At 29.0% G+C, this 15,028-nt stretch overlaps 1 protein-coding gene across 4 annotated transcripts in view; it reads right to left on the bottom strand.

The window, feature by feature from the left end:
• Window positions 1–15,028, bottom strand: part of LOC143229050 (uncharacterized) — a 180,616-nt gene that overhangs the window by 67,983 nt on the left and 97,605 nt on the right. For all 4 annotated transcript variants that reach the window (XM_076460759.1, XM_076460761.1, XM_076460762.1 and 1 more), the window contains exons 17-29: window positions 13,170–14,502; window positions 12,555–12,673; window positions 11,940–12,129; window positions 11,289–11,418; window positions 10,404–10,619; window positions 8,125–8,435; window positions 7,705–7,819; window positions 7,315–7,494; window positions 4,325–4,457; window positions 3,902–4,068; window positions 1,471–1,739; window positions 1,036–1,193; window positions 697–844 (exon numbers count right to left, since the gene is read on the bottom strand). In XM_076460759.1, the coding sequence (XP_076316874.1) occupies window positions 697–844; window positions 1,036–1,193; window positions 1,471–1,739; window positions 3,902–4,068; window positions 4,325–4,457; window positions 7,315–7,494; window positions 7,705–7,819; window positions 8,125–8,435; window positions 10,404–10,619; window positions 11,289–11,418; window positions 11,940–12,129; window positions 12,555–12,673; window positions 13,170–14,502 (3,469 nt within the window). The remainder of the gene's footprint in view (window positions 1–696; window positions 845–1,035; window positions 1,194–1,470; window positions 1,740–3,901; window positions 4,069–4,324; window positions 4,458–7,314; window positions 7,495–7,704; window positions 7,820–8,124; window positions 8,436–10,403; window positions 10,620–11,288; window positions 11,419–11,939; window positions 12,130–12,554; window positions 12,674–13,169; window positions 14,503–15,028) is intronic.

The raw sequence follows: 15,028 nt of genomic DNA, 5'->3' as shown, positions 1-15,028 counted from the left end.
TTACTTGCAAATTCTGAAAGAGAAGATGTTCCAGGAGGTGTCTGATTTTTTATTGCATTGCTCTGTAATTAAACAACATTGCAAACCACAACAATTATATTTGCCTGAATGGTGAAAACATTCTAATAAATAATTCATTTTAAAATTTGATATTTAATTAAGGGATGATAAAAGAATGAAAAAAGAGGAAAGGCACAGATAACAAATGTTGTAATTCTCATATAAGGAGAGATTAAGAATTCTTGTTAACTATTTTCTTACAAAATTAAGAACTTACAATTTAAGTAATATTAAACTTTGTTTCATTAACTACATTCTGATGCTAAGTTTATTCATATACATTGATCATAAACTAGTTTAATTAAATTTTGAATGTAACTCTGTTAAATGTTGTGACACGTGCACTTTAACTTATTTGAGGTGAAAAAGTTGATTGTGGGTTACTTTCACATGATTTCATATTCATGCAATTTATTTTCAGTGGTGAAACCTGTAAGAAGTTGATTGTAGACAGCTGTGTGCAAACTGTATTCTGTTTAGTTTGTTATGGTACAAAGTACTTGTGTTTCTCTTGCTTATGGGCATTTTATGGTGTGTATTCAGTACCCATGGATCAAATCTTATGTGTCCCAACAAATTCTCATGCATATGGGACCTTGGAGTTGTTCAGATTATTTAGAACACTGACATACTTACGTGTAAGTCACAGTCGTGCGTTTCAAAAACATAATCACATTGTTATTTCCGGGATTAATTAGCTGAACTATGGATTCAGGAGAATGTTTATGTGCCTTTGCTGAAATAGTGTAGTAATCTTCTGGAACTGCCTGAAATATGACAACTCCTGAAAACAAATTATGAAAAGTTTTAAATCAGAGGTAACAATATATTACATTAATTATACTACTTTGATTATTAAATTATTTATTCATTAATTACATTTTATGCTTGGAAGCAATTTTTAATAAACAGCTGAGTTAATGAATCTGATTATATAACTGATTTTATGTATAATATTGAAGCTCACTTGCTTACCAGATTCATTGGTAAACATTTCCTGTTGATGCCCTGAGAGATGACCCCAGATCTTTACTTGAGAATTATTAACTAAAGGTTTTCCTTCAGCAAAAAATGTGTACTCATCCTCAACAGACACAGCCAAATCAACTTTATTTGAAGACACCACAGTGATACTAAAGAAAGTTAATACCAAATAAGTGGATTTAAAAAAATGGTAACTCAAAAGCATCTAATAAGCTTACTTATAGCAAAATAAATGTGTTAATAGAAACTGTTCAATAACATTTATAACAGCAAATGTTGTTTTGTAAAATAAACCTTGATCACATTTAAATGCATACAAAGGTATTTAAATTCTGATCATTTTTATAAAATCAATAACAATACAAAACATTGACATTGATTTTACATTAATTTTAACTGCTCAGCACAGTTCTGGGAAAAACACACCTAAATGGTAATGTAACGTAAACATTTTCCTGACAACTCAGTTGTAAACTTCCTTCAGTTTTCCCCAGTTCATAAGTCTCAGAAAGGAAAAGACTTAATGTTAGTACAGCTTCAGCTTCTCTAGGCAGTAACTTTATAGTAAAGTTGGTGTCTCCTAAAGAAGTGGTTGGAGAGGCTGAACCAAAGGATACTACATTCAGAACAGAGCCCACTGGAAGAACAACCTTGACATTGGTAGCTGATGCTAGTCCAACATTAGAAACATGTACCTGGAAGATACAAAAATAATGCTGAATGATGTCTGGCAACCCATTAACCACTTGTCTGAGCTACAATATGTAACAATTAAAACTATATATCTTTAAGCACAATATAAAAACACAGATAATGTGACAATATTTTCTAAACTGCCTTTACTAAACATGCTGTTTACAACATGTTTACATGTTGGACTTACATGTAAATCCAGTGTAAAACAGTTTAAATCTGTTTACAACAATATTTTCCTAACTTCCTTTATTAAACATGTTGTAAACAGCAATCAAAATAAAAATGTGGAAGAGCAAAGTTTCATTCATAAATTACAGTGGATGAATAAAACAAGAAATTACTTCTCCTTTAAATCTAATAGAGGGTAACTGAAGTATAAAGGAAATATTTCATGATATTAAGAAAACATGGATATTTAAAAAATCACAAAACCCAAAATTCAATAACCTTATTATATGCAACTTCCTTCTAAAAATTACTAAAGTTTTGTTGCCTCTTCTATTGTAAAAAGGAGCTCTTATAAAATATATTAAGAGATTTTAAATTATAATAGATTACAAATTAAGAAATTACCCTTCAGTGTCAGAAGAGAGTTACTAGAATGGTACTTGGATGAGAGGTTGTCATATAAAGAGAGATTAAAAAAAGTTAAAATGGATCTGAATGAAGCATTTAAATTTGTAAAGTTAACTGAAAGGGCTAATACATCGTCTTTTTTGATGCTTAACAATGAAAACAGTAGGACTAGGGAACACAAATATAAATTTTTACAAGATAAGAGTCATCTTCAGCTAAGGCAGTTTTATTTTACTAACACAATGCTTGACATTTGAAATTATTTGCATTCACATGTTATGGTGGGAGTAGATGTGAGTTTATGAGAAAACATGATAACTATATGAGTGATAAGGGCTGGCTTTAAGATTTTAAGTTTATTTCTTTTTTTATTTATTTAATAGTTTTAGTTTAGTTTAGAATATGGAACAATCAAGATGGACCGATTGGTTCCTTGTTTTCTGTAAATATTATGTTACTGTCATGCTGAGAACACTCTACTAAATCTTTGACAAAGTTGATTGGTGATACAAATGAGCCAGTATTCTGTATTAAAAAACTGGTCCTCAATCATCTGCTTGAACCTAATTTAAGTACTTGTTAGCATATTTCTCATTACTGTTGATGAAACCAGTTTGTTAAAAAAAATAAGATACTCTGCTAATTATATCTGAAACAAATTACCAATCTGAACTAATCTTTAGTTTCCTTACCAATAAACAGTTAACCACTCATGAAACTTTTCACTCATAATAAATTTAGTTAAAAAAAGATACAATTAAGGAATGAGGTGTACTAGTTCATTTATACATTGATTTCATTCTTATGAAACACCAGTAATACAATTTTATTCAGTATTATTTATTACTTGATTAACCTGATAATACTCACTTGTTATAGGTGAGTTCATGCATCTTTTTAATATATCATTCTAAGAAATCAATTACTTCATAACGGTGAACCATGTTATCTTATTTATAATATCACCAAGAAATGTTACTTGCTCATAAAGTTAATTAGGTCTAAGTTGAATTTTGAGTTTTAAAAAAGTCAGGTTTATTAAGTGTTTTGCTACTAAATAACTGTTAAAACAATCACATTCACACCGATTAAGTTGTTTTTACTTATCATAAACATCTAGTTTTCTAAGATATTAAAATTAACAAAAACAAACAAATAAAAACAATCACTTGTTGGCTGAACTCCTATAAACAAATCATCTACAAAGTAAATTCAATAGCTGATTTAAAAAGGATGTGCTCTCAAAAAATACTTTACAATAAAAACTTCACTTTGTGTACTACCTCGCAAAATTCAATGTAATTCATTATTCAAGATCAAGTAAATCATATTCTGAACAATAAAAATTAGGTTTTATAATTTCTATGTATTATAAATTCAGAGTCCTTGAAAAAAAACCTGATTCTGTGAAGTTGAACAAAAAAGTTACATAAACTTTAAAGTAGTTATGCATAAGTCTCTTTATAATTTTACCTATTTCATAGTTTTTATGATACTTTTCTTTTATGGTTCATAAAACTAAGAAATAACCATCAATTTGTCATTTAAAAATGTTGCCCAAAATATTTCTTACAATTTACATTACCTCATAAGTCCTGGATGTTGTACGAGCGACCTTATCTCTGATCTCTGATGGAGATACTTCCAACTGAGGCTTTCTGGATGTGTATGTAATGAAAATTTGTGATGTACTTGCTACATTTTCTGATGTCATGAAATTCAGTGGTATCATCCCTCTTACTGGAATGCTCACTAAAATAGCAAGACAATTAAAAACAAATGGTATTTTATGAGTTAGTTTATTTTAGAAATCTAGACCTTCTTTGTTGTAATAAACAATATTGTTTTTTTATTCAATGATTGGGTTTCTGTTATACCTGGAGAAAAAAATTAAAAATAATATTTACAGCAGCTTTCTACAATATGTATATTCTTTTATACAATGTATATACAATTATACTTCATTATTCGATGTGTATTTTTAAATATACATTTTCTCTTAGCTTACCTCCTATCATAAAGGTCACATTTACAGCTTCTCCATCATTCAGAGATGAAACAAGAAAGCATGATAGTGAAAAGCATGGACTTCCATTTTCCAAAACTATGTAGAAATTATCCAAAACATCTGGAGCTTCAAACTAAGAAAAAGAATAAAATTAAAATTTAAAAATACGAAACATATATTGTGGTTGTTATACTGCGTATTAAATAAGAAATACATAAAATTGCAATTTTTCACACAAAAAAATATTTTCATTTGAATGGAATATTCAATATTTGACAAAATATTTACAACAACATTTAGTATTTCTGAATTTATTGCACAACAAATAAACATCATAAATGTTACAAGAAAATGGAAAACTAGATGCAAAACATTTTTCGAAATTCTTAGTTTCTATAAAAAATTAACAGACACTGTACATACTATCTCCATTCTTAAATCCCACACTGCTTTCATTAATAAATGAACAAGTTATTAAACTATGTAATAATCATTACCAACTCTGAAAAAAATAAAGACTTCTGTATTATTTTTTAAAACTTAGTTTGTGTTTAACAAAAAAAAGAAAGTTTAATTTTAAGTTTAGTATTTATATTGTTGTAGTAAATCTATGATTCAAAATACTTTGAAATAATTTACTCCAAACAACTGACATCACTACTTACAATAACTAAACAATAACTACAGATAACTATGGTCAACAACTACTTTAGTTAAAGGTGTTTCACAACATTTCACTAACTTATTAAATGGAAAAATGTAACATACAAATGTCTAAAAAAAACAGCTCTGAATAAACAATAAAAGTAATTACTGGTCATTCTGTTCAATGGAGTAAACACTAATAATAAATTATTCAACAAAAGGAACCTTTGCAAATTTAAACTATACTAATACTAGTGCTAATGCTAGTATTGTAACAGTATGATATAACAGTTTAGTTTATCTTATAATGATACTGAAAACCTATAACATAATTAAGAAGCATTATAAAAACTTCAATGTTTTTATCTAAAGCTTAATATTTAGACTGAGCCTTTAATTATACAGGCTTGTGAATTTAAACTTCATAAAAGTTGTTTTCGTTTTAATAACAAATTTCCATAATTCAGCTATGCAGATTTCAAAAAATAATATTCACTTTTCTCTATCATATAAGGATTTTTTACAAATTGGAAATAAAAACTTATTTAAATCTTATTATTATTTCATTTACCACAATGAACATTTTTTATTGTTATGTTTTTTTTACAAAAATACAAACAAACTGAAAAAAGGAAAGAATATTGATGCCAAACAAATATGCATCTTTATTCATCCTGATTTTTTTGTGTGAAATGCTGTAGCGTTTCTCTCATGTATTATGTCTGAAGCATCTCATTTCAATGACCAGCAGTAATCAGTTACCATGCTGATGTTCCACCTACCCTGATAGCTTCTCTTCATTTTCCAGATGTTTCAGGTTAAAAACAATCTCTCTTGACATCATATTCAGAATCATAAGAAACTGTATCAAGAGTTTCTGATAAAGTAGCGAGAAGTACATCAGATCCACGAGCAACAGGTCTTATAGCAGATTGAAGGTTTAGATGAGACATTTCCTTTTTTATTTTTCTACTGTTGTAGCCTTGCACATTACATGAGTAAAATAGCAGTCACCTCTGTAGTTCCTAGGCTCATGCCAAAACACTGGAATTCTTAAAGGTAAAGACTTTTCTTACCTTTAGTCCATTGTCTCAACTCTTTGGCCAAAAGGTGTTAACTTTGCCTGCAGCCCATGATTTGTGTTGGACCACCAAGTTTTATTCCAAAATATACATAATATGCTTTTTTTGACAAATTCTGTAATGTTTTGGCTTTGTTTCTTTACAACAAATTTGAGTCATTTACACAAGCTTTTGTTGCCATAGTGACAAATAACTGATACTGAAATAATATTGAGCAACCTTAATAAGTTTTCTTTGGTTGGAAGATATGTTAGGGAGAATTAGAGAAAAAAACAGACACATTATACTACATATATATTTTTCAAGAAGATTTACAACAATAGTTCAAGCTAACCCAGAGTTTTCTAAGTAAGGTATACTAAATTATTTATTGATACTTTCAGTAACAGTATTTTTCATATTATGGAGTATACTGAATGTTTACTTTTTTAATTAATTAATTTTTTAAATTAATATACTTTCGTTATATAGATTTATTTGCATCGTCAGCTTAATATGTGTATTTAGGATTAATCTAAATTTCTTAACTGGCTGAACCTCAAGAGATATTATTGGAATTACAGTCTAAAATTAGAGTGGTATTCATCAGAGGGCATACCTCCCACACACATTGTTAATCATATTCAGTTCTCAAAAAATATAAAAATTCTGTTGTTATCAATGGACATGGACCATTTTTAGTAAGACAATGAGGAATAATGTTTTATATATGTCTGCCAAGTTTAATTAAATCCGACAATTTTTTGACTGAGTTATAGAGCACAGGGATTTGTTTCAATTTTAGTGACCTTGCTGTGATCTTAACTTTTCAAAACTAATTAATTGTAACTTAGATCATCAACCAAATATGAACTAACTTTTGTTCTAATTCATTCAGCAATTTTTGAGAAATCTTACTTACAAACACACACGCAGGTAAAACCATAGCTTCCATCTACCAGAAGTAATAATGTTAACAGTGGAGTTGCCAAGTTGATAAAACAATTCATTCTAGTCTATTAAATACAGTTCAGTTATTAAGATTATTAAAGTTTAATATGATTTTTTAAAATTTTAAATAGGTAAATGCTCAGAATTTACACCCAACATTTAATAATACCATTTTTAAATTTAAACTCTAAAAATTATGAATATGTGCTCATTTAGCTATAAGAGGTGCCAGACTGATTTTTATTTTCACTATAGCTACTTAGCTTGCTTTGGTTGGAAATTAATATTAATTATATCTTGTTTCAAAGAATGTATTGTCATTTGTTTGATTACCTGAACAGTCACGTTTGAAAGCAGATCTATTCCTGTATTAGTAACTGTAACTATATCTTCATACATATATGTTTTGTTTCCCAAGTAGTCTTTCAGAGTTACAGAAGGAGTACTCCATAATCCATAAACTGACCATCGTATCTGTTCAGTGAATCCTGGATTGTTTGGATGCTTTGCATCCTGCAAACAGAAAACATTATTAAATATTACAATTTACTTTATAAACTGCAAACAGGGGAGCAAATTATATCTAATGTACCATCACACATCACAAATATCAAACTGAAAACAGGGAATCAACTTCACTTAATTAATTACAGAATTGTACTGAACAAATGTGCCAGTAACAAATACTCTGGTATAAAAAACAAACTCATCATAGAAACTTACAGCAAGAAAAAGGCCAACATAAGTGGAAGGTGAGTAGAACCATTTGTAAAACTTGCCTCCTGACCCAGGAATAGTGGATGTCGACATAGTCTGAGTATAGCCATTTGTTTGAACTCTGAAAACAGACAACGAAAATAATACAAAGATTTGCTCAATATTTCACTTATTAGTCTATCAAATACATTTCAGTTTTTAAAATTATTAAAGTTTAATATGATTTTTTAAAATTTTAAATAGGTAAATGTGCAGAATTTACACCCAAGATTTAATTAATAATACCATTTTTGAATTTAAACTCTAAAAACTAATATCATATTTATCATATAAATGTTCAGAGATTTTTCTCTAAAATCTTTGCTTCAAGCAGTTTTTGTATACTTCAAATAACTAACTGATACCTCATGATACACAATAACTTACAGAATATTGACAGGTACAGTGTCAAACCGTTCATGACTAGAATTTGAAAATTCAACAGTTCCAGAAAGATAAATAGGAATAGAATGTTGGTATGGACCAGGATCAACATAATTCAGAACTGCAGTGTATGCTAAAGGCACATGGAGATTTAAAGTATATATATCAGAGCCAACATCATTGCTCGCTGAAACTGTTATTTCATAAGATCTCTCTCTAGCAATAGTAGCATCCCAAGACAAAAGTCCAGACTCTGACTGAAGTTTCATTCCTTTTGGTCCATTTTTCAGTTTCCAAATCACTGGAGTACTACCCTTTGATCAAATAAACAAGAATTAGATTAATACATACATTATAATGGTTATAAAACAATGCAATAGAAGTTAAAAACAAACAAACTCACCACATGTAGTTAATCTTATCATTTGTTTTTATTTTTATAATGATTAAAACTAAACCTCCCCAGGATAAGCTAAGCAATTTACAATCATTGTTTATTTCAAGCACTTTTTCACCAAAAATAGCTTTAAATATCTAAATGCATTTTACATTATGCTATTAGTTCAAAGTAGAAAATGTAAAATCCAGTATTTCCCATCGTACTGTTAGTTTACAGTTTTGATTCTATAGTATAATATATGAAATGTACAATTCTATATATCACACTTCTTTAAAATGTTCAACGTTTGTTGCTAAATTACATTACATTGCTAATTGAATTAAGAGTTTAAACCAATAAAATTTTGTATTTTTAGCATAAATAAATATTTAAATCAATATCACAAACATAAATATTTAATTTCTGAACATAACCTTAAGAAGCAATCTCTGATTTAATGGTGGAAGAAATGGTAGGACACTTTTTAGAATCAAGCATTTGGTCTGTTTTTATGAAAATCTATAAAAATATGTATTACTTTATGAAGTATCCATGCAGAGAAAATACAATTAGTTTTGGTCAGTATAACTGGGTGATTTCTTACTCTAAATCAGACAATAGTCAAAGCACTGTTGTAGTACATTATCTAAGAAACACTCACCATCCCTGAACTTTTCATGAAATCTGTGAAGAACTGCTTAGATAATGAGTTAATATCTTTGTGTGTTTGTTAATGCTGATATAGAAAAAAGACCAGAGTCAAAACCAACTTGCAAATGTAAAGTGCTAAAATGTCTGAGACGTTACTTGTGCAGCAGGTGTGAATGTAATCAAAATGGCACACAAGTTTATCAAAGGTTAGTGGTAAGAAAGGTCAAAAAAGGTTTAATTGAGGAGGTGCTGCCACATGCCAAAAGAAGATCGCATCTGTATATATAAGCAGTAAACTTATAGATGTATCTAGTGACTTACTCTCAAATGAGGAAGAGAGCAACGATCACTGGTTACTGTGTGAACCACAATAATATAAAGAACAAAAACGATTCAAGATCAGCTAAGGAACAAAGAATACAAATATTTTTTTATAGTTGCAGTGCCAGAATATTAAAAGGATATAAGGAGAGAGGAGTACTATGTTAATTGCAAAATAGCATGACAATAGCATGCAGGTGATTTACACATCTTAATAATTACTCAAATGAAGGAAATAGCACAGCAAAATGATCTCTGGCTCCAGCCTTATACAACCATGCACCTCAAGTTTAGGCTTCTGGGTTTCTGAAACTGATAGGATACCACATCACCTACCAAAATAGTCATTCTGTCTTTGAGTCAAGGGGTGCTTTTAAATACCAAATGTTAAATGAATAATTCAAATTTATTTTTTATACTAAAAGCAGAATTACTCTATTGACATAACTACCAAAAATTTAGTGAAAAATTAGTAAAACGAAAAATATATTGATGTTTATAAACATATATTATTAATTATTTATCAGGAAAGAATGTTGTAGATATACAAGAGAACCTTCAGTTCAAATAACCCCAATTATTTCTTCTTACAAAATAATATGAATACATATTTTAAAACCTATGATATTTGAGCTATGAAAGTAATTTTTTAACTTCCATATCTACAATTTCAACCTAAGTAATTTGATATAAAAAAAATATTTCTGGAAATAAATTTACATATATTTCTTTAATTGTTACAATAAATATATTTATATACTTGTCTTATTACTGCATTAACTTTAGCATCAGTAAAAGACATGTACCAACACATTCCCAAAGCCACACTACTGTCACTCTTTAAGTGAAGGTATCTAATAAAAATACATGTATATATATATACAAACATTTTATGAAACATGATATAAATACATGATTAAACATTTTATACCTCAGTAAGAAAAAGTTGCAGAGAGAACTGAGTTTGCTCATCGGCAACCTGATCTGAAATCCTAGCTATTTTTGTGGGAAGTCTAAGTATTTGACAGTTTTGACCATACCAAGGAAGGACACACTGACAGTGTCCAAAAGCACAATGTCCACGTGGTGGATGAAAGTTTTGGCCACAAGAGTCTTCAGGACAGGATGCATGGAAGTAATACTCCACCTAATAAAATATATTTGAAATAATAAGAACAAAATTTTGGAACTCCATCAATGGTTAAATGAAATCAGACTTTTAGTTTGATACATCCTTAAATATATATATACACAAACATGGTATTTTTATGATCAACATGAACTTGAAAATGATGGCTGAAATGTTATTTACTTAGTTTACAGACTGGAAATCATATTATTGGACCCATTAAACACCATATTTCTGCATCTGTTATCATACTTTATTTGAAAGGAACAGACCTACAGTATCACTGGTAGTGATGATAATGAGGATTTATTATTTGAAATTGGTCTTTGTTCAATGATAAACAAGTTTTTTTAATCTAAAGCATTCTTTTCCTAGATAAAACTGTCAATTAGAAAACAAAGACACACTCTGAAACAACACTACTGTTACATAAACTGAAAGTTCACACTTAACAAATTACTTTAGACTTATTTTGGATTGAGAATTTAATTTACCATACCCTATTTTAAGAATTTTTCTTACCATATAGTATGTATACCATAACTATAATCTGGGTTCAAAATCACTATTTCTGGCTAACAGTAATTATAATTTACATTTCTGTTGAAATCTTGATTCATATCTTCATATCTTACAAGTTTCTAAACAGCATAAGTAACAAAACTTTCACTGTAAATTGTTACTTACATTGTCTGATGTAAAGTTTGTGCCTTCTGGTCCAATCTGAACAAGGACTTTTCCTTCCTGGTGATTAGGAGCAGCACAGACTACCTCTTCTGAGGACTTCAAACTTCCATTGACTGGTGTCTCTCCAAACCTAGATACATATTTTAATTCTACTTGTCAGAAAACTGAAAACTGATTTTGATTAAAAACCCCAAACTGATTTTAATATCACAGTATTTTTGAGAATAAAGATGAATATGGTTATGTTTCACAGCCAGATATCTCTGTGTGTGTGTTTTTTATAGCAAAGCCACATCAAGCTATCTGCTTAGTACACTGATGGGAATCGAACTCCTGATTTTACCATTGTAAATCTGAAGACTTACCACTGTCCCAGTAGGGGACAGATATCTGTGAGAGGTATATTCAGCTATTATGATTATTTACTAAATTCAGAATGGATCTGTGATGAAAAATGATCAAAAACCAAGTTTTCTTAAGTAATCAAACCTTTTACAGCCATTCCTGTATTTCAAGACATTTTAACTTACAAATATTAAACCTATCACACTTATTATTATTTAAATCAAAGAAAATAATTATCAATCTGAACAAAGATTCATAATTAAAATTTTTAATAATGTAATTATTGTGCAGCATTTTCATACTTACATACATGTGTAATAAGCAGCTGGAGAAAGATTATGACCTTTGACATAAACTAGATTACCCCCAACATCAGGTCCTGAGGCTGGTGCTACTTCTATAACTTTCATCAAAGGATCACACTGTGAACCATAGAACTGTTCAGCACAAAAATCACACAAACTTCCAGTCCATCCAATGTCACATTCACATTGCCCTAAAATAAATGGTAATAAAATACTGACAAAGAAAAAAAGAAACTGACATGTAACTCAAATAAAATAAAATTATTACATATTTATTTATCAAGTATTTTTTGTGAATATTTCTAAGTCTAAACATACAGCATTTTTATAAAATATTTTAAAATTATATATTTTATAGTTTAAATATTAAGATTTAACAAATAAATGATACCAAGAAACACAAAAATAATTAAATATTTATCTTCTTATGTCATTTACATAGCTTCCTCAACTTTTTTTCTGGAAGTTTTCTAATAATAAACCCTGACATAAATTTACTTCTACATGTGTACATGTTTTAAGTAATTTTGTAAATATTTATTAACACAAGCTCTCTGTTTATGCCTATATAGCTAAAATACGAAGAGACAGTTCCATACACATGCATCCTACTTACCTGAAGTCAAATTGCATAATCCATGTTCACAATTAGGACAATAGTGACAGTCTGACCCCCAGCGATTAGATGCACAAGCAGAGCAGTCTTCACCAGTAAATTCAGATGAGCAGTAACAACTTCCAGAAAAAACAGGTTTATTGAAACAAACCTTTTTATATGTTCTTTTTGTTGTGAGATTCAAGTTATGAGCAAACTTGTGAAGGAATTTAGAATGTTGAAAGTCTGATAATAATAAAATAATTTTTCTACAAAATAGACTGATTATATTTTTACAATATGAAGTAATCTTAGCTTTGTTTTCATGCTTAATATCAAAACGTAAGTGAATTACTAACACTAGTAATATACTGGGTATATTTTCTAATTCTGCTTCTCAACAACTATTCAGCTTTAATAACAGTATTTGAATATATTTCTACAACTGTACTTAGTTTCACAACTTTAAAACAAGTACATACACATACAGATTATGTTTTATAATTAGAATGGTTATTTTTCATGTCAAGTTTTAGGGCAAATATGTATTAAGGAACTTGTTTTCACTTTGAACTAAAATTTGTCATTTTTATAATGTTCTTAAATTTTTTTTAAAACAAAGAGCTACAAACTTACACATTTGGAGCAACACACACTCCATGGTTCGAACAGTTATTTCTTTCAAAACATGAAGGAAGCCAACAATGTGGTTCCAGCCATCCATTCTGACAGCTACATAAATTTGGTCCAATGCAAGTACCCTTTCCATAACAATCTTGAATATCTTTGCAGGTTGGACTAGAGCAATCATCTCCTTTCCAGCCACTCTCACAGATGCAAACATTTATCTTCACACACTCTCCATGTCCAGAACAGTTGTTCTGTAAGTCACAGCTAATTTCAGATGTTTTCAAATAAGGGATAACTAATACACTTCCTAGCAATGAGGAATCCTTATTATCAAGGATTTTGGAATTAATATTTATTTCATCTTGAGTACCCCAGTAATTATATGTAGCATTCAAGATGTCGTCTTCTGTAAACTCCACTTTAAGGTAGTATAAGGCTTGGGGATTATTGAATATGTTAAAATTAATATTAGAACATGGAACTTTTGATTCTATTACTTCTCCAGTAGTAGGTACCTGATTATTTATGAATCTGTTTCCAAAAACATCAAAATAAATATTATTTGTGCAATCCCCACCAAGAAGTATAATACTTTGGGCTTTATTTTCCTCAAAGTCATTTTGAGCCAAGACAACACTAGGTGCATCATAATTGTAATTTAACATTTCCAAGGATACAAGCTCTTGGTCCAAAATTTCATTCTGAGAAAAGTTATTACGTTGTATAACAATTTCATACGATCTCCCTCTTGTTTGTAAGAAAATGGCCTTTCCATGGTTTTTTTGAAAACTGTTTTCCTCTAAGCTAATGTATAATGAATTAGTATACCAACCATAAAACTGGATGGATATACATTTAGAATTATTCCTGAACAAATTAGCACTTATTAAGATTTTTTCAAGGGATGTCATAGGTGTCAATTTCAAGTCAAGAGCAAAATTAGATCTTATGTTTTGAAACAAATTATCCTCAATCACAAATGAATATTTTGGAGCTGAAACAAATACGATAGCAGAATCTTCAGTCGAATCAAAAGAGCAATTTCTTATTTCTACATCATTAATGGAAGATTTAACGTGCAAGCCATTGTTTTTACTGATATTGATCTGGCAGTTTTCCATCAGAAAAGTATCTCCACCTAACAAGCTGACAGCATTTTGAGTCATATTGAAGAAAACTGACGAGTGAATGGTTAGGTTACCTTGTTTTAAAATGGCTCCACACTCACAGAAGCAGAAATTAACATTCCTGATTTCAAGTGTTTTATTTGATATATGGGTCAAACCAGTGTGAGCATTTTCTATAGAGAAGTGTTGAAGTAAAATGGGATTATTCATTTCTGTAAAGAAATAAAGATTGTAAAATGAAACTAAAACTTAAAAATCCATAACAACTTGAAATATACAAACACAGAAAGTCATATCATATACACTGTTGTTTCATCTAAATGAAACCTAATGTATTATTAAGTGTTTGATAAAATAAAATAAAATAAGATTACAAGAAACACTATAAACACTCAACATTTTATATTTAAACAACAAATAAATAGCTAAAATTTTTCTTCCTGCAAAACATGCACCTTTTAAACTATTACCAAACAAAAAAATATCAATGAAACATGAACCTAATACAATAATTAAATTTAACCAGTTACTATAAATGAATAGTGCCTCAAAAATAAAAATATAAAGTATGGGTTGCTTTTTATTATTATTCATGGTATATGTATACCTATTATACAAAATTATAAATGTCAAAGTTTTGAATGAAACTTTAGATTATAGGTTTTTTTTTAATTATCTATTTATTTCTGGTTTATACCAATCAGTAATTCATAGTCAATATCATTAACAGCCATTATC

Source organism: Tachypleus tridentatus, chromosome 10, assembly GCF_004210375.1.
Source record: "Tachypleus tridentatus isolate NWPU-2018 chromosome 10, ASM421037v1, whole genome shotgun sequence".
Taxonomy (NCBI): domain Eukaryota; kingdom Metazoa; phylum Arthropoda; class Merostomata; order Xiphosura; family Limulidae; genus Tachypleus; species Tachypleus tridentatus.
This window is presented reverse-complemented; position numbering and strand designations above follow the sequence as displayed.